The sequence below is a fragment of the Lactuca sativa genome, chromosome 5 (genome assembly GCF_002870075.4).
Source record: "Lactuca sativa cultivar Salinas chromosome 5, Lsat_Salinas_v11, whole genome shotgun sequence".
NCBI lineage: Eukaryota > Viridiplantae > Streptophyta > Magnoliopsida > Asterales > Asteraceae > Lactuca > Lactuca sativa.
In genome coordinates, this window is record NC_056627.2 from 341865836 (window position 1) to 341886912 (window position 21077).

At 33.1% G+C, this 21077-nt stretch overlaps 2 protein-coding genes across 7 annotated transcripts; both read right to left on the reverse strand.

Moving 5' to 3' along the window:
* Positions 1-992: 992 nt before the first annotated feature.
* Positions 993-3542, reverse strand: LOC111907282 (uncharacterized). Its single transcript, XM_023903068.3, has 10 exons — positions 3462-3542; positions 3200-3251; positions 2617-2694; positions 2498-2522; positions 2365-2397; positions 2146-2267; positions 1930-2060; positions 1637-1851; positions 1337-1551; positions 993-1248 (listed from the first exon to the last, which is right to left on the reverse strand). The coding sequence occupies exons 2-10, from the start codon at positions 3206-3208 to the stop codon at positions 1159-1161; spliced, it is 918 nt and encodes a 305-aa protein (XP_023758836.1). The 5' UTR covers positions 3209-3251; positions 3462-3542; the 3' UTR covers positions 993-1158.
* A 10461-nt stretch (positions 3543-14003) lies between these two features.
* LOC111907281 (scarecrow-like protein 14) lies at positions 14004-17466 on the reverse strand. Of its 6 annotated transcripts, none has more exons than XM_023903066.3 (3): positions 17233-17466; positions 14483-16844; positions 14004-14224 (listed from the first exon to the last, which is right to left on the reverse strand). In XM_023903066.3, the coding sequence occupies exon 2, from the start codon at positions 16823-16825 to the stop codon at positions 14606-14608; it is 2220 nt and encodes a 739-aa protein (XP_023758834.1). In that variant the 5' UTR covers positions 16826-16844; positions 17233-17466; the 3' UTR covers positions 14004-14224; positions 14483-14605. The 6 variants fall into 6 exon arrangements, with proteins under 6 accessions (XP_023758834.1, XP_023758829.1, XP_023758832.1 ...); XM_023903061.3 differs by having other exon boundaries at positions 14483-16847; XM_023903064.2 differs by having other exon boundaries at positions 14483-16847; positions 17119-17246.
* Positions 17467-21077: the final 3611 nt, after the last annotated feature.

Consider the following 21077-nt stretch of genomic DNA (forward strand, 5'->3'; position numbering starts at 1 on the left):
CAGAGTTTAAAATCTTCCATTGTTATAAAATATAAACAAATGAAATTTGAAAACCCTATAACTTCAAGTTAATGAACAAATTTCAAGAAGTCTCAAGAACGGACTTCAAAAACGAACATAGAATTGAAACCCAAAAATCTAAAACACTAGAACTCGAATCGGATGGAAATCTTAAACCCTAGAACGCGAATATAATGGACGGACCTTTGTTATCTTGATCTTTTTTTTTTTGATAAATATGGTAGTTCTTATCAAAATTTTATAGTTGTTATTTTTTCTTGAAATTGGACGTTACATAATTTTAACTAGGGATGCTTTGAAACCGGACCGGAACCGAACCGGAATTGATATTGTGATATCATACGAACCGGGAACCAAACCACCCGTTCCTATTACGGTCCCGGTTTTTCGGTTCTTTTTACTAACAAGAAGCGGTTATAAATAAAAAGAAACTAATGATGATGCAATTCATAATACATACATATAGTTTAGCTGGTTTCCAAAAATAAAAGACAATCAAAACTTTCATATTAAAAAAATTTTAAAATTAAAAAAAAAAAAAAAAAAAAAAAAAAAAAAAAAAAACGTTGCATTGATATGTTATCATTCCGTACTTGTTTCGGATTCAATGTTTAACAAAACTATGACCTAAATTACATGGAAAAAAAAATCAAGTAAATTCCGATTTCATATGAGTGAGTTACATTATTTTTAAAACAGCAACAAATTAAAAAAACATGCCGAAACAAAACAAAAAAAATGCAGCATTGATATGCTGTCTTCCAGGGCTTGTATATGATTCAATATTTAACCAAAATATGTTTTTTTTTTATATATATATTCTAAAATAAAGTAAAAACACTAAATTACATTATGGAACACATTGTATTTTGAAAGTTTTTAAAACAAGAGAAGAGATGTCTATACACTATTTCAAGAACGATGGTTGTTTGCTCAAGTAGTCAAATAATAAAATTATGGAAATAAATACAGAAATGAAGGTCGGTCTATATAACTTAAAAACAAAAATTCTTGTGAATGCACTGGTCTGTCTACATGGGTTTCAAAAGGAGATGACTAGGAATGCACATCAAATGAAGAACATGAACATATTTTAGAAAAAGAAGAAAAAAAAAACTAAACTTCATATACTTATTATTATTTTAAGGAGTATTTCTTGCCTGTAAAGGCTTGAAATTTAGGTTCTTCCTTCTCAGATGATTCTTGTTTAGCTTCTTTCACCATAACCTGCAACTCAAAACAACCATTCATCCAATTACTTCCAATACCCTTAATAAATAAATAAAAACAAATCTTTTTTGAAAAAAGATCATACTTTTGGTTTCCCATTTGGCTTTTGGTCAACATTTGACCCAAAAACAAGTGTCCCAGATCGTTTTCTTGAACCAGAGGTTGATGGGGTCGAGCCATTTGCATCACTGGTTGTAGCCACGGTTTGAACCGGTGGCTCAGCCGGTTTCCCATCTAACCGTCTTCCTGAACCACTAAACGGGCTAAACTTGGGTATTATCTTATCTGGTTCTTCTTCAACTGCAATTTATGGAGATACATTTTACAACTTTTTTAATAAAAGATAATGAAGGAAAAATGTAAAAAAGAAGAAGAGAAAACAGACCTTCTGGTTGTGTCTTAGGTTTAACAGGAGGTCTTTCAGGTTCTTTGTAATCAAGAGGTGGAGCAAAATCAACCTCACAATCTGTTTCAATTATACTTATTGCAGCTGATGGTTTTGTTTCAACTATATCAATATAAAACTTCTTGTTGTTATAAGCCACCATGATTGTATCACCAGTTGTTAAACAAGAATAGCTTCTTAATGAAGTCTCCAAGCTGGAAATTCAAAACCAGATAAAATGTTAAAATACAAAGAAAAAAAAAAGATTAAATGCAGTATCATAAAACACTAACATGGCTTTTGGATTGGATATATCAAGAAAATCTGTAGTGTGAGGCTGAAGTTTCACATAAGTTCCCTTTGATAAACTGGCATTCTTCACATTCACAATATCTCCTTCTTGTAAAAGCATGTTCTCCATCATCTAAAAAAAATCAAAATAAAGAATTGGATATAAATATATATGTAGTATTTTTCATGTTATTATATAAAAGAACAACTCTACATACCCAATAAGGGATGTATATTAAACCTTCATCTGCAACAAATTCAAGGACACCACAATGAGAAACTTTACTAGCAGAAGGATTGCTGAGTTCAAATAGCATTGGATAATCGATCTGCAAATAGGCTGCAGAATTGAGACAAAATAAAAAGTTAGCCAATAAACTAGAAGTTATATGATAATTGATAAACAAAACAAAAAAATGTGAAAAAAACTCACTAACCAAGTCGATCAAGAGCAGATGGAGGCATTATAACTGGGAGTTTATATAAAAGGGGAAGAAAAAAAAAGCTTGTTAGTTTTATAAAACCAAATGAAAGGAGTGATGGAATGGAAATTGAAAAAAAGAAACTTACTTTTATCACCTTTCTCCAAATGAGACTGCATAAGATACAAGAAGAAAAGATTTAGAAAGAGCCAAACATCAAGCAATAGTGGTATCATGATGTGGTTATATAAATTAACCAATAAAAACCTTTTCAATGAAAGAAACAGGATAACAGCGATAATTTTGTTCAAACTCTGAAGAATGGTCATCATAAACTTCATCCTCCTGGCAAGAAAACAAATTAAGGTGAGTGGTTTTATCTTGGACTAATGAATCCGATAACTTTATGAAAATGTTTTTTTTTAAGGATCTTTGTAGTAACCAGCTAAAGAGAAACTCAAGAACTGTAGAAAATCACTTGATCACTAAAAAAACTAGGACTACAGCTCACTCAGGAATTTTATCAAACACCTTGAGTGCTTAAACCTAATCACACCCAATATGAGTTCCAAACTACATTGTTAAATTATCTAATCACCCCTCATTGGTAAAGAATATATCCTCAATTGGTTATTTTGCAATCGATCATGGTTTATCATTCAATGAGCAGTCATCGCATGTCCTTAAGACCAAGTCATGTAGGAATCCGTCCATTATATAAATAAACTCCTAATTCAAACTGGGCATGATCTAACTGAACTAGACTTTTTATATGAAGAGTAGAACACCACTAAATGATCACAATAATTCAATTCCAAAGTATCAATGAAAGTAAAAATCAAAATCATACCAATGCCATGACTATTGATTTTATCTAAATCGTCCAGGAGATCACTGAAAACCTGTATTAATCCAGCATCAATAATGTCAATCACTGAAGTTTTAAACAAGATTAACGCTGAAACAGATTCGATCATCAAAGATGAAGACTTTATTTTGCGGAAAACATATGTGTGAATCTGATACCAACAATAACAAAGAAACGATTCGATAAAACAAAAGAAATCATCTGGGAGTTGCTGAAAGAACAGGGAAGATTCAAAGACCCTTGCCTTTTTTATTTTCCTTTTGCGTAATTCAGTGCAACGAGTCCTGTAAACCCTGTATTATATCGTCTTCAGAATCAACTTTACAATATATATAGGGGATCGCGTTGCAAAGCGTGCTCTATATTGGGACTTGGGGGAGGACTTCTGCCGATCTTTAAATTTATAGGACAGCTTAGTGAAACACTAATATCTTTAAGGACTAAATTGAAACTTTGAATATTCCATTTTAATAACAATATCTTGTTTTAATAAAAAGGTAATTTATGTAAATGTATGTTTTTATTATGAAGTATTAAGTATTAACTAAGATAATTAATGATTAGAATTTTCTCAAATAATAAAAATCTTTGTAATGGTGAAAAAAATGGATGGTAACGAATCAAAATATTGTAATATGTTACTATATGTCAAGAAGCTAAGGGAATTGTTGGATTTTTTTGGGTTTTTGAATGTGTTAAAAAGATCATGATTTATATGAATTATTAAAATGTGTATATTTGAATTTGGGTTTGGATTTATATGAACTAGGGTTAAAATCATAAATAAAATAAAATATATAAAAAAAATACCAAAGATAGAACATATATGTTGAGTTTTTGAATTAAGTTTCAAATTTATTTATTTTTTGAAACAGTGTTGTATTTTATTATTTTATTCAATTTGACAATTTTAACAAGTAAACGAGTAATCTTTTGATGTTAGACAAGTTTTTCAGAGAAACAGTTTTTTTCGAAAAAACCGTCATACATGACAATTGTTTTTTGGAGTCTAGTTTCATGTTTTCTCGATTAGAAATGTTTTCAACCTTAGAAGTAATTTTATCCATAATAATATCCCTATATTCTTTTGAGACTCAATTTTTTGTTTCTCTTTTAACAGACTTTTAGTTTTGACTCACAAGCTTCATGCTTTTTTTGTTGTTTATAGTGTTTAGTGGTTTTAAACATTAGGATATGAAGAAAACATTTGATTTGTTCAAAACAAAATAAAAAGAAAACAATTTTGGGTGTGATGACTTGGTAAGACATGTGGAAGATATAATGGATAACTATTTATCCATATTCAAATTCTGACACCACTCAGTCATTGTGGTCATGGAGGTTCGTCTTCAGTGACTCCAAGGCATGATGCATAACCTCATATTTGCAGCGGGGGATTAGTCGATGCGCGAAAGCTAACCTGAAAACCCTCGTTAGGGAAGTTTCCTTTCCAAAAAACAAAACAAAAAGAAAACATTTGATTGGTTCAAAACATGGTGATTGCATATTCCTAATGGATTGTTAAACAATATATTTCATTTCTTCTAAACAATATTGTTTTTCCTCTGATTCTTCAGTTACATGTAAAATCACAGAAAAACTAATGTCAATATGTGTGTCGATATTTTGTAAGGATTCATAAAGTAAATAGGTCAAGAATAATAATGTATGGGAAGAGTAATATTGTAATGTTACAAGTAAAATATTTTCTTAATAATATATATATATATATATATATATATATATATATATATATATATATATGTGAGTTTTTAGGTTTTATAAGGATATACATTGTAACACTCATAGAATTCAAGCCAATTTAAAACTTTCAAAACATTTCCAAAACCGTTAACCATTACAAAACTTGTTTTCAAAATGTATCATATCAGAGTATCCCATAAACAAAGTCATAAAAAGTGAGGAAATGTACGATCACGCATTTGCCTTGCCATGATCTCCTGATGTACCTAAAACAATAAACTGAAACTGTAAGCCCGAAAGCTTAGTGAGTTACCCCCAAAATACTCATACACACAACCATACACATACAACAATGAACAACATGCTATGGGTCCAGTCAACCATCGGGTTGGAATACCCCTGGCCCTCAACCATCGGGTTAGAATGCCAAATACTACGAGTCCAATCATCCTCGGGATGGAATGCTCTCGGCCCACAACCTTCGGGTTGGAATGCCTACACACCTACACATACAACAACTACTATGGGTCCAATCATCCATCGGAATGGAATACCACAGGCCCTCAACCATCGGGTTGGAATGCCAAACTACTATGAGTCCAATCATCCTCGGGATGGAATACTCTCGGGCCACAACCATCTGAGTCCAATCATCCTCGGGATGGAATACTCTCGGCCCACAACCATCGGGTTGGATTACCCACATACGATGAGTCAAACATGTGCACCTATATCAGATAATCATATAACAGTCTACAAGACAACATACTAGGGCCCTATCATCCTCGGGATGGATACCCTCCACTACTGCTCAATCATGTGCATATATAACATGTAATCTCCTACTATCATACAGACAGTCAGACCAAACTATAGGTCACTAAGCATAACCACATCTGATCTACCAGGATACCGATGTAACCGATCATACTCGCATATAACCATCCTATCTACCAGGATGTCGAGCTAATATATCACAATAGTAACTATCTCAAATAACAAATCAAAGGGTCGGCCTTGGTGCCTTAGACCCTTGAGTATAGTAAGGATAACTCACCTTGCAATGTCGGACTGAACCACGAAATCACGCTCCCAAAACACTGCCCTAAACTCCAACACCTATAAACATCAATGATCCAATTCATAAATATTCGCTTACCAATTACTCTCAAAAGTCAAAATGGTCAACCCTTGGTTTAAGGTCAAAGTCAACTGTCAAGGTCAACAGTCCATGTTGACCTCAACTCGTCGAGTACCCTCAGCTACTCGTCGAGTTCCTTGCATAACTTGCCAACTCGCAAAGTCACCATGCCACTCGCCGAGCCCAAGGCAATCTTCACCAGACTCGATGAGTTGTTCATCCAACCCGTTGAGTTCATGACCATCTTCATATGACTCACCGAGTCTACCATGCGACTCGTCGAGTCCCTTTAGTCCTTCATCTATACAGATGCTTTTTAAGCCATGTTAAGACTCCATACTACAGATCCAAGTTCCCAAGGCATGCTTATCACGTAAAGTTGCAAACTTTACGTGCATGCAAGGCTCTAATGACTCAAAATGCCAAAACCAAGCTTGAAATGGGGTCTTACACTTAAGGAGGGGTTCATGCTTGCCAATGCTAATAGCTTTATGGACTCACAAATTAAAGAGAGTTCAGATCTGAAGTTACAACTTCAGATCTAAGCTCATACCTAAGAATAGCTTCATAACCAAGCCAAGAAGTCCTAACTTCATCCAAAGAGATCTAGAAAGGAATGAGGCCAAGATCATGAATTGATACCTCAAATGAAGCTAGTTGAGATAGACTTCAGACCCACAAACATTCTTGCCTCCAACTTGTTGATCTTCAAGCTTCTTGCATCAAGGTCTTCTTTCCAAGCTTGAAATTTACACTAATATGGAGCACACACACGAATTAAGGTTTCTGGACTCTCAAGAGGCTGCAAAGGAACTAAGGGAGGCTAATGATCCCTTAAATAGGGTGCCAAACCCCGAAAATTAGGGTTTCACCCTCCTGCTCCAACTCGTCGAGACACTCTTCCGAATCGGCGAGTTGGTCACTTAAACACGTGGCCCAAACCCGTTGCTACTCGACGAGTCAGGCAACCAACTCGTCGAGTAGATCTTGAATTCATGAGAATTCATAACCATAAATTGGTATTCGAGAATTGGGGGCGTTACATACATGTAATTTAAAGTTTTATAAGAATATAAACGTAATTATAAAAGTTTATAAGGATATACATAAAAAAATTTCATTAAAAAAATTGTTAATCACTAATTTAATAATGTTTAGTTGTTTGCTACTTCAACAGCATTTTTCGCTCTTCACATCGGCGTATCAATTTCTCACCATTATCCCAAAAGCAACAATATTATTTTATAAACCGTTAACTTCAATTTATAATTATAAAAAGAGTTATTGTTAGATGTATATATAGAGATTAGTGATCGATACTTGTCAAGTCAACCATTATGTTTAGTTAATTGATCTGAATTATCTACATGATCTAAACCTAAGAGGTGATAAGGTGTCATTGGATACACATAGATGTCAACCACATGTCACATTCTAACAACTCATTTGAGTGAACTTTGAGATGAAATATCAAATCAATTTGATATCCTATGGTAACAACATATTGTCGATGCCTAAATTGCTACTTGTTCTTAAACTTTTCCTATCATGTTTGAATGATCGATGATAAAAGAAAAATGTGTTGCTTTTACATACTACCCTTAATGTGTTACATATTGTGTGTTTTCAATTTCCATTGGAAAATAAAAAGCTGACAAATTGGAAATTGTAGTAAGGATCGAGGGAGAACACAAACATGATTACATATGGCAAAAAAAAATTTAAAAAAAAAAAAATTGATCTCTATCCTATAAAGGTGCATTAAGTCGTTGCCTATTGGCTCGATTTTGGCACCGGAGGCCCTATAGTACCGCTGTTACTTGTTCCAGCGGGTTCGGAAGCAACTGCATGTGGGTAGGTTCACCAAGTTGTTGAAGCTGTTGGGTAACGACTAAATTTCAAAATAATAATAATAATAATTCTTTTGCACCTATATAAACAATTAAACAAACTATCACACCTCAAAAAATCACACCCTTTCTTCTTTCCTTTCTACACTCTTTCATTTTAATTTTATACTTTCAAGTTTTAAAATCAATTCCAATGGATTTGAGTCGTGGAAAATCCAAAAAAAAACGGTGTTGCTCAAAGAAGCAATCCTCAGCACGAAACCGATACCCAAATGCCAATGCCAAATATGATTTCAAACTGAAATGCCAATGCCAATTTATGAAAATCAGTTTCAATCACAACACCATCAACTCGAACAATTCCAATCCCAACAAACCCTATAACCAATTTCAAGGATTTCATCATTTCAAGACTACAACCAATGTTTCAGTTTATTGCCAAATGAAATGTATATTCCTAACACTTCACATTTTCGAGAGCCTACAAATGAAGAATCTAACGACAAAATCAAACCCCCATCTGAAAACCAAAATCACAAGGAAGACAAAGCCCAACCCCCATCTCAAACCCGAGCCCCGTCACAAGAGAGAACAACTCAACCGATAAGAAATTTTACGCAAAAGTTGAAACATCGGTCATGTATCAAAACATATCAAGTAGTGTTAGCCAAAACATTTATCATTACTAAGGATTTTATGGATGGAAGGCTTAAAAGTATTTCTAGGTTTTAATTATCTTATTTAGGATTTTTATTTTCGTATCTAAGATTTTAATTCTAGTATTTATGATTTTAATTTTCATTTGTATTTGTGTGTTTTTCATTTGTATTTGTATGTTTTTCTAATGAAATGTTTTTTATATTTTAGTTTTTATTTATTTTTTATAAATTATTTATTTTGTAATTTGTTTATTGTTTTAATATTTTTTCAATCGGAATTGGCAGATGGTCAAGAAAGATGCGTATCATGTATGTGGTTGGGAATGATAGAAGAAAAAATAGATAGAAAAAAATTAAAAATTGATGTGATGTTTATAAGACAAAATGACTGGGATAAAATCTTTTTTAACAATTAATGACCCTATTATTGTTATCTAATGATCATGGATTTTATAAATCTAACTAATTTTTAAACCAAACATTGGATTTTATAGCATTTTAAAATTAAATCCAGTGAAATCCCTTTAGATACTTCAGACCAAACGCCGAATTTGGCTTACATACTTTTTATTATCATTTTTAACTTTTATAAGCAATTTAATAAATAAATGTGAACAAAATTTATAAATAATGATCTATTCTATAAGGTCTTTTAGTATATTAATCATATTATAAACATTTAATTATACTGACTTTGATCCTTTGACCTATGTGTTTAAAATCTATTCAATTGCTATTTGTTTGATTCGGTGTAAGAATACCAACTCAAATCAACTCATGTCAAGATAAATGGGTTGAAATTAGGAGTTTTAACGTAGTTTGCAAAAAATAATCGAAACTGGAATATATATAATGCTATTATACTAAAATAAAATGAAAAAACATGGTTTATTATTTTTCAATCAGTTTTGTGCTAATAATGATTAGAATCCTTGATTATTTCAATTCTCATTGATCATTCCAATTGGACTTTCCAGAATATTTCATATTCTCACACAAAAACAGCTAAAACAACAAGCAACATGTGTTTCGTTGACCAAATATGTAGCTTTTCAGAGACACAAAAAAGCTAGGCAAGGCGATTAGCTAAGCTTGAGGATTCCTTTGACAACTTTCTAGCAATTTATTTCAATCCTTGATCACAAAACACTTCATATTTTGTCACACTAACCAATTACATAAATTAAACGATTAGCTAACTTGATATAGAGGATTGTAAAGGATGAATTTTAGCATGGATGATCCACATACTCCTCTAGTACTTAGGGTTGAGTGTACGCAAAAGTAAATCATGTACTATGGCTATAGGAACTTTCATGGATGAATTTGGTCCGAGTGTAAATCTTGTACCAAAGTTTGAGAGAATAATTAATTGAAAATTCTGAATGATATGTTTGTGTGTGTTTACTTGATAGTTAATATAGTGAACAAATATTAATTTCAACTTATTATGTTTTAGTCCTTCAATTATCCTTCTCGACACTTCCAGCCACCCAGCTTCACTTCAACTACTCAAAGTACTTGATCTTTATCTTGTATGTGTTTTAAGTCCAATCAACAATCGTCTTTACAAATTCAATCGTGAAATAACAAAAACAAATAAATTAAACCTGACTTACTTTTTCCAAGTTGAGATTAATAAAGGCGACATGCTTTTCCGTTTTCTTGTTTATATAACTATTGTGTTCATCCATTTCCTTTTGTGGATTCCATTGTATCATATATAAAATATATATAAGAAAATTTGTGTATATGATTCACTAGGCGTGAGCCCGTGTATTACACGGGTTGATTTAAAAAAATATATTAAATATTAAAGTGTAAACAAAATTTTTTTTTAATATGTTTTAATGTAAAACTTTGAAATAAGAAAAAAAGAAACGTATTTATGGCAATTTCATATCATATATATGATATTTAATACTTCACATATATAAGTATATGATTTTAATTTTAAAAATTGAAACAAACCAAAAATTGACAAGTAGATAATATTTATTTCAAAAATACCATAAAATGACAAGTGTCAAAACTCATAAGAGATTGACATGTGGCAAAAAAACATTCATTTATTAAGGAGAATAAGTAAAGCAATGGAATTAATGAGTGGAAGTTGTGTAAAACAAAACCGATATCTATGGTTTCTTTCTCGTTATCACTAGTTTATAACCTGTAGAAACCACAGTTACAAAATAAATTAAACTTTCATATTAAAAACTCAAATTTCTTAATCAGATATTTTAAATAAATTATTAATTAAGAGATATGATTTAATAATATAAAATTATAATCATTGATTTAAATAAATACGTGAAATTATATCAACGTATAATTTATATTAACTTTATTTTAATTTTCTTTTAATGTTATTAATTTAATGTAATTAGAGTGAAAATTTAAAATTTAAAATAGAAAATCAATAGATTGAAAAGTGACATGACATTAATTAGAATACATTGCAAAAAAATAATAAACCTATTTTTTTTTTTTTATCATAATAAGGAGATACAGAGATTATGCTTATTTTTGTTTGAATGATACATAAACATATTGGGATTGGAATTTAAAGATAGATTAATTGAATAGGCATAAAGATTAAGCACGTTGGTTTCGTTTCTTAAATCTCAAATAATACAACATACAACATAAATAATAAAGAAGAAAATTAGTTGGTTTCACCACAATTGTCATTATTTTCATCAGCCCGTTTTAGGTAACCGACACTCACCCCAATGTGTCAAAAACTCACTTTCTTTTCCTATCTCATTTTTTTTTTGAACTCATGTCTATATGTCTATTAGTTATTGTGATTTCAAAAAGTCACAAAAAATAACAAAAATCAGTAACATGTTTAAGAAATTGACCATATTTTACACGGTTATTGCTACTGATTTTTTATTTCAAAAAAATGATTATCGTGAAATACAAAATAATAATAATAATAATAATAATAATAATAATAATAATAATAAAATATGACAAACATTCTAAGGGATAACGTAATCGTTGTATTTTGTAAGGCTGTTCACTATTTGGATAAAATCGAATTGTCCAATTAAACAATTTGGATTGGACTATATGATTCAGATATTCGGATCTTTGGATTGGTTTTCAACAAAAACGAATTATTATTTTGGATTTCGGATTGGTTTTGGTTTATAAAATAAGAACCGAATAGTCTAAAAAAACCGAATAAACATTTATTATTTATTTATTTATAATATATCTATAGGTTATCTATTAATTTTGTAATTTATTTTTTTCAAATAGGTTCAATACATTTCACCCGATAAAAAAAACATCAATATGTATTATCTCTCAAAAGTTTTATATCTATAAAATATTTAACTATAATATATTTGCTTAGTAGTTGTTTATAAATTTCAAATCACAACTACATAATTGTTTTCATTTCTTGTGTAAAATTCGGTAATATTATAATTATATATCGTTTTAAAATGTTTCGGTTTTTAAAAACCAAATTATAAAAACTGATCCAACAAAATTGTAATTGGATCGGATCGGATTTGAATTTAGTTTGTACTATTCGGTAGGAATGCCAACGGGGGCAAACGGGACGGGGAGTGCATCCCCCGCCCCCGCCCCCGAAATGTTCAGCCTTTCTACCCCCGCCCCCGCCCCCGATTGATTTTAGGCTGACTTTTTTTGGGCTAAAAGAAGTTATTATTTAAACTAAAAGAAGCTATTTTTAAGGTAACAAATAATTATTTATAGCAGAATTTTACATATTAAAAATAAAAAAGTTATGGCATCTTAAAAACATTATACTAACAATTTAAAAACATGTTTTTTGATGAATTTTGGAAGCTTAAAATCATGGTTTTACTTATTTAATTTATATAATTAGTATATGTAAATATATATGTAATTTATTAACGGGGTCCCCATGGAGGTTTCGGGACGGGATTGCCTACTCCCGCCCCCGTCCTAGAAATTAAAACAGAGGTTAACCTTGCCCCCGCCCCCGATCTTTTTTAAAAATTCCCCCAAAAGGGACGGGGCTCCCATTCCCGTGGTCCCACGGGACTTTTTGACATCCCTACTATTCGGGTCTTGGTTTGAAAACCGAAATCAATTTGGATTCACTTGATTGGATCGGATCAAACCGATCCATCCAAACGAACACCCCTAGTATTTTGGTAAAGAGGTACCGCCAATACCTCCAAGATGTGAGTCCCACACCATTGGATCAAGGCTAGTTGGGTGAAATGCAGTTCTCCAAGCCGCTCCCTATTTATCTCTAGATTCTCTCCCTATTCCTTCTAAAGCATTAATTAGAAGTACCTCATTCTTTAAAACTACCTGTAACAATATGTTTTTAATTAGTTTGTGAATTAATTTTAGAGTAAATTACATGAATGGTCCCTATGGTTTAGGGTAATTTGCGCGTTTGGTCCCCAACTTATTTTTTTAACTCGGAAGGTCTCTACTGTTTGCTTTTGTTAAGTGTTTGGTCCCTGTCTTACTTAAAAAGACTATTTTTGCCATTAATTTTTTAATTTATTTAAATAAACACACCTCTAACCTCACCCCCTCACCTTACCTTACATAACCCACAATTTTTCCCTATTTAAATAATAATGTTTTTAGTTAAGACAGAGACCAAACGCGTAACAAAAACAAACAGTAGAGACCAAGTGTGTAACAAAAACAAATAGTAAGGACCTTCCGAGTTAAAAAAATAAGTTAGGGACCAAACGCGCAAATTATCCCAAACCATAGGGACCATTCGTGTAATTTACTCTTAATTTTATAGTTTTCATTAATATATTGTGAATTAAATTTGTATGAGTTTTATTAGTTTGTGTTTATTTTTAAATTAAAAATTGAATGGATTGAGAAATATAAGTTTTTTTGGATTGAAAAAGACTGGAATCGAAAAAAAAATAAAAGCTGATATAACAGTGGATAGAGTGGATCGATGAAAGGATTCCCTCCATGGCGTCAAGAAAAACTGCAACACTACCAAAAATTGCTTCTAACTTCTAAAACCACCATTTTCGTAGCCTTATTCAATTTTCAGACTAACAATACACCATTTTTTGCAACCCTAAGAATCTGAACAGTCCTCGCATTCATCCATTACGCTACTTTCGTTTTTATAACAAAAACCTAAAGTGCCTCTTGTAGACTGTAACGTACTGAAATTCATGTAACTCAACCATAAAATCAGAATTATCAATTAAACACAGTGAACCTTACAAGATCCACCACAACAATTTCAATCGTCAAACCAACCCTATTCCCTCTAAAGTTCCTAACAAATCCGATTCCTTTCATTAAAACTTTGCTTTATGGATTCAACCTCCTTTAAAAATATCCCCCCACTATGTAAGCCTGGTAGTGGAGGTTGCAGAATTCCACACAATCTCACTAGAATATTTAAAGCAACTTAAACACAAAACGAAGACTTCTGTTCCAACTGGGATATTGTATATAACAGACCATGATATATATGATCAATCCATGTTTTAAGTAAAAACTAGTTAATGACAAGATAGATACGATGCATAATTTACATGTAGCTCGCAAAACTGTTCCTTATAAGGTATTGTATGTCATTCTTCTTCTTCTTCTTCTTATAACCCACAAACAGACTTCCAGGAGAAGCAGCCACCACAGCAAATATCATCTGACAACATTAAACACCCACCAACTCAATCCCCCAAACAACTACACATTTCACAAATTTTTTAAATCATGACTTCCAAAAATATATATATATATATATATATATATATATATATATATATATATATATATATATATATATATATATATATATATATATATATATATATATTCTTTTAAAAGTGCCACATGACTTATGAAAAGAGTTACGTGAATTATGATTTTAGAGAGTAAAAGAAACCCACCACACATTACATACCTTCTGTCAAGTTTCAAAACATCCACACAGGAGAGCTCCATTAAAGACGCACCCAAAGCCCAAAGGAATTCCCCCTTTTCATTCAGAATCAGCAACACAACAGAAGACTCCTCCTAACCTAACCTAAGCTGGGACCCAACAAGAAGTAGCACGTAGAATCCTACCTTTCCATCCTTGTAACACCCATTTCCCATCATCATCAAACACAAAATCCTTATGATACCCTGCTTTCACCTTCCCCCTCAGTTTAGAAACAAAAGCCCTCTCCAAAGGTTTGATCTTGAACCCAGCTCTTAAATTCCTAGCTTGCCACTGTTTATAAGTCTCAGGCCTTTCCACCCTCTCACCACCTTCACATGCAATCACATTTAGAGCTTCACGCCCACAAAACTCCCTCTCAAAATTCAACCTTTCCTCATCGTCACGATCTAAAGTAGCATCAAACATATCGAACATTGAAGAGAAATGAAAAAGAGCCTCCTTGAAACGGGTTACAAAAAATGGAGAGCTGTAAGATCCATTCACTACAGTTTGAACAAACATATCAGGCTTCATGTCCCTAATCAACTTCAGAACACCATCTCGTGGATTGCTCTCCATAACCGAATCATCATGTAAGTTCTTGAAAGAAATCAGATTGTTCACTGCAAGACACTCGTTTCTTTGTAGCTTCAGATCTTCAATCTTGATCAACTCCCAGTTTTGAATTGCTATTGCGTTATACTCAAATGGGACATTGAATCTTGCACAATAGTTAGCTAAACGACGCCCTGTTTCCTCCACCCTTTCAGAGGGTCTAAAACCAGGGTCTGGGAGGTCTATTCCGGTGAATCTCAGCTTAGGTGGGCCCCCGGGCCTTTCTGAAAGATGTTTGATGAGAATAGGCCACTGACATCCATATGCAATACCAAAATCTACAATATGAAGAGTGGAATGTGTTGAAGCTGCATCGTATATCATTTTTCCAGCAAAGAAAATGGCAATCTTCTTGAAAGGACAAGATGAGATATAAGACTGATAAGCTTTCAGCTTTTCAGAAGCTGAGATCTTTATGGTGCTTTTAGACATGTAAAGATGAGAACCGATGCCAGCTAAGCGTGCTTCAAGACCATTAGCAAAGATATGAGCTAACCTTTGTGGGGCATCACCAGAAGGGGAAGCGTGTTGTCTTATTTGGTTTAGCTGTTCGTTTGCAGTTATATAATCATCAGTAGCAACTGATTGTGCACAGTTTACCAATAGAGTTCTAACATCTGTGGGTTCACCTGAGCTTCCTCCCCAAGAACGATCAATCCAACCACTGGTGTATCTATGAGCATGTCCATTTTGCTGTAATTTTTTGTTTACTACAGGCTTAGGTGGTTCTTCAGAGACGGATGTGGAAGAACATTCATTATATGTACAAGAAACGATTCTATCAAACATATCACATAGCTCGACTTCTTCCTCAAAAACAGCAGACTGTTTGCTACTCCTTTCTTCCTCATAACTGGTATCCTCACGATGATACTTTTTCCTTCCCCTGAATCCACTGAATGAGTTACCTTTTGTCTCGACATTCTCTTCCTTGACAACCACTTTTGTAGGAGATTGTCTTGGATTTGAAGGTAAGTTGTATTTGTCTAAATCGATGAGTATGGGTTTACTAGGAGGGAGGAATTTGCTAGCTTCCTCCATCCCTCTATTGAACTGTAAGATAGATTCGTTATCAGTGAATATGTTTTCAATGATGTGTGTGTTTACCATTGAATTCAATGTGCTGAAACCATCATTGGTAACGCTAGTGGTAGAGCCAAACGAAGACAACAAAGGGTATTCAAGAGAATGTGTTTGTGGAAATGATGATGATTTGGCTTCAAGAGAATCACCACCAGGCCATTGAGAATCATTGGAGTTGCTACTGTTTGTACTGTAGTCACTTGCGCTACTGAATAAGTTCTCTTCGGGGATTTCAACGTTTGAAGGAGGGTATTTCTCAACAAGGGCTTCATAGAATGATTCCTCTGTTGCTTGTAGAGCTAACGGGTCATGAAACATGCTCTGTTTAGCCTCCATATCCTCTTCCACGAGAATCTGGTTTATGTACCTAACAACACAATCTGAAAAGTCATCGGGGGAGTCTACTTGTGTGGACATGCGTGAAGAGGAATCTGAAGTATAGGGGCCAGAATTTGGTTCCCTGTTAGGAGCTTCTAAAAAGCTGAGATCTAAAGGTTCTTCTCTGAATCGGTATCCATTAGCAAGGCCTGGCGACTGACCAAAGATAGGCAGGATACTCTCATCATCCAAAGAGAAACTATTGATGTAATCAGAGAACTCATCATGCCGCGGTTCCATAATCATCGATGCTTAGTTTCCGCTACTTCTGGATAAAATAAATAAAAAGTAATTAGACAAAGTTTATAACTACAATTTCTAGAAACAACAATATACCAGAAATAAGCATAGTTCATCTGAAAAACGGTACGAATTCAACAACGCAACTCATCGCATATATAAGACCGTATATAAAAAAGGACATAAAAACCCTAAAATCCAGCGATGGATCTAATTAGTAACGAATCAGTCAAAATTAGTAATAAGAAACAGAAGAATCAATACCTAATTAACGCGAACTAAGTGCAAAAATCACAGACCTAGATAGAAACAGTTGTTTGGATGAAGGGCTGATAATATGAGATCTGGAGAAACAAAGAAGAAAGAGTTTTCCCACGAAAGGGGTGTGAAATGGGGAGCAGTTGGTTGTGTACCTTTATAAACCGTGTCAACGAAGAATCAAGAATGCAGGTGAGTTTACTCGAACGTCGGCTACACCGGCTACAGCAGTCGATCGTGGTTGTGTTTGGTTGTAGTCGTGGCCTCGTGGGTTTTGTTGACTTGACCTCCTCTTTCTTAGTTGACGAGAAAAAACAAGTGATAACATTATTAAAAAAAAAATCGAGCCACTTTATCTTACCAAACAAACTTTTGACCATAAAATAAAAAAATAAAAAAAAAAAAAAGTGATTATGGTTAATTTATTAAAAAGTAGCATTTTTACTTTAAAAAAAAATTATAAATATAAACTCGGGATTTTATGACATTAAAATTAGCTAAACTAGACAAATCTGTTAAAGGTTCTTTAAATTATATGTAAGTTGTTAATGTATCTTTGGTTATTGGGATACTATTACTAACAAAAACAACCTGAGCAAGCTTGGTGAGTTGTTACCCAAATCGGCTTTTTAAATGATTTATTTAGAACGGCTGAATATTATAAAATTTGGAATACTTTAGCAAGTAAGAGCAAAACAAGCAATAAATTCCAACTAACACTGAATATATGCTTTCAATGAACTAAGCAAATGCTATTATAAAATATAAAGCTAAATTAAAAAATAAAGTTGGAGATGACATGAAGTTTATTTCATTCTTTGTGATAAAAAAAACAAACATTTACGATACATATTACTCACTATTTAGGCTAAACAATGTCATGACGTTTTTGTCGTCATCATTCCGACGTGGCATCTAGTGTCTGCGACAAACACCGACATTTTATTCTTTTTTTGTCGGCGGCAATATGTTAGCGCCATACTATTGTTGATTTCTCTATCTTCTTTTGCCGTTCAAATTCATTCTCTCACTCTCCTCATTCTACCATCTTTTGCCAATATTTGTCTTCCAACACCACACTTTAGCTTCTAGCAAAAATGACAAAAATGTCAACATTAATGAGGTGGAATTGTGGTCTCATCAGCACCATACCGTTCAGTCTTATATTTATAAAAGATGATGAAAGTAAATTATGTTATGACAGCTATACTCGTAAAATTCATAATAATGTTTGTTATAATGTTCACTAATGATGAATATAGATGAGAAAATATGTGGAATCTAATGGTCGTTCACTAAATAATATTTCATAACACTCCCCCTTGAATGACGATTGTATCATGTGTCGTTAAAACTTTTATAGGTAAAATCTCATGGGAAAAAACTCTTATTAATGAAAAAGGGTACATGATTAATAATAGACATTGGAAATAATTATTTCGTTAAAAACTTTGCTAAGAAAACCTTATGGAAAAAACTTAGCTAAGGAAAAAGTAATATGCTTCCAACTCCCCCTATAGACACATCACTTGATTTCCTTGAAGTGTTGCATACTAATATTTCACACTATCTTTACACATTTGGATGTAGGAAGTGTTTTAGTGAATAAATCACCCAAGTTGTTTCTTTGATGAATTTTCTAGATGTTGGTGTTGATGGGTTTTAGCTATAAGAACATCCTATGTGCTCATGCAAACCCTAATGCTTGGATTAGATTTCTCTATTGTACATGCAATGTATCCAAGACTTACAATCTTAGATCTAACATATTCTAAACTGAAATTAGGGTTTAGAGAATTACCTTTGATTGTTATGTAGCAATAACATGTTGGATTAATGTCTAAGTCCATAACTATAATTGGTAAGACTTGACCCGATCCGGCATGGTCCATTTGGGTTGCATGGCATCATGCACTTGGATAGACTATAATGAGAGAAATAACACTTAAGGTTGATTAATATATTATAAGTTCTAATATATTAATAAGATTAGTTAATTAGTATTGATCAAGAATTAATCTAGAATTAATTAAGTGATCAAAAGAAGACTAATTAAATATATGGGTTGATTGTGTAAATCATCCATACTTGTATAGTGGGCTAATGCTCCATGGATAATCAAGTTGGGCTAAAAACCATAGGATGGTCCATGGATGCTCCATGGTGTATTTGAACCCATGGATCCAAGGAAATGGAAGGCCATGACAATTAGGGTTTACATTAATTGTAACAACTATATAAGATCATATTCTTTGGGAAAAATCGGCCACTATGAATAATAAGAAAGGGCTAGGCAATTTTAGGAGTGTTCAAGTTTCTCTCAAGTTATTCCAAGTGTATTTGGTGTTGTGTGAACCATTTAAGGTGTCACACTTGAGGCACTAGGCACTCAAGCTTCATGAAGACATACTACATCAAAGAGGTATGTATTCTATCTTGTTATATTCATTATTTTGTATGCTAGATTAGGATAATACCTTGGATGTTCATAATTGCATGTATAATAGAGAAAACATAGATCCAAGGTATTTAGGGTTGCATGTACACTTAGGAGTGTTAGAATGCTCAAAACCCAACAGTGGTATCAGAGCCTAGGCTTGTTTTCTTGTTATACTTGCAAAAGTAGCTGAAAAAATCGAGTTTTGATGTTGTCTGCACAGCAGACTCGCCGAGTCCAAGGCAAAATGCATCCAACCCGCCGAGTTGGTTCGTGCACTCGACAAGTTGGACCCCCTGACAGCATATATTCGATTGTTTTGGCTGGAATTGGACTAGGAACATTACCCTAAGATGTTTTTGGACTTATAAACTTGTTTTTGTTGTGGTAATGTTCATGCTAATCCAATTTCTAAGATAATTGTCATAATTTCAAGATTTGTATTAGTTTGTATGTTCATGCTAATTTCTTGAAGATTGATGATTTGTCTTGTTCTTAGATTAATAGAAAAGTTGTGTGAAATAGTTGATTTCAATCCATTTTAATCTAAGAGTTGATTCCAAAGTGTGTTTTTGTAACTTGTCCTCAAGTTATATGAAAAGTCACATTTAAGAATCACAAAACTCATAAAAGTTGGCAAAGGTTACAAAATTGTAACGCCCGTAGATCAGGGCTAGTCAATTTAGAAACGATAGGCGTCAAAAATGAATTTTTGATGAAAGATTATTTAGAATGAATAATCTTAACTAAGTTATAGTATATGTTACAAGGTTTCCGTACATATAAAGAACGCCGAAATCCGAGTTATAACGAAGAAGTTATGACCTGTCGAAGTTTCGCGACAGAACCGGCACGACACAGCGCGACGTAAAAAGTGAATTTACGTTAGAGAAATATTTAGCCTTAGCAATCTAAATGAAAGTTGTAGAATACGTTAAACCATGAGCGTGCATAAAAAGAACGCCCAAATCTGACTTCGTATGAGGAAGTTATGATTTTTCGAAGTTTAGACTTAGCAGTATGCAGCCCGAATGCTCGATTTGAGACCGAGCGGTTTCTAGCCGAAACAATCTAAATGAGAATTGAAGATCTCATTAATTGTAGTAAAACGATAAAAAGATAGGCGAAAACGGACGTCGGATGAAGAAGTTATGATTTTATAACGGAGTTTTCCTGTCCCGGCCTACTAAAAATAAATAATAAAAATAAAGTCAAAATTAGCCAACAGAGTCTAAACGAAAGTTGTAGATCGTAGTCTCACCTACGCGTGGATATAAAGAACGTCGAAAACGGAGTTCGTATGAGGAAGATATGAATTTTTGAAGTTTATTTAATAAATTCGATATTTAATTTAAATAAAAATTGGCTGATATTATCCATGGGGGGAGTCAGCGACCTTATCGTCGTTACGCCCTGCGTACTGAAACTTACGCCCCGCGTAAATCGGCCTTCCAGACCCTATAAAAGGGAGTCGAGTGCAGCCGATTCATTTGCTCATTTCTTCCCTTTTTCTTGTGTTTTTGCATCGTTTTGCGTGCCAGAAATACCCCGAAGCCCCGGTAT

Coding starts and splice junctions, on each gene's coding strand:
- LOC111907282 (XM_023903068.3), bottom strand. Junction 2,061..2,145: donor TAATATACATCCCTTATTGG/GTATGTAGAGTT, acceptor GATTTTTTTTAG/ATGATGGAGAACATGCTTTT. Junction 1,852..1,929: donor ATATCCAATCCAAAAGCCAT/GTTAGTGTTTTA, acceptor TTGAATTTCCAG/CTTGGAGACTTCATTAAGAA.
- LOC111907281 (XM_023903066.3), bottom strand. CDS start 16,825: ATGATTATGGAACCGCGGCATGATGAGTTCTCTGATTACATCAATAGT.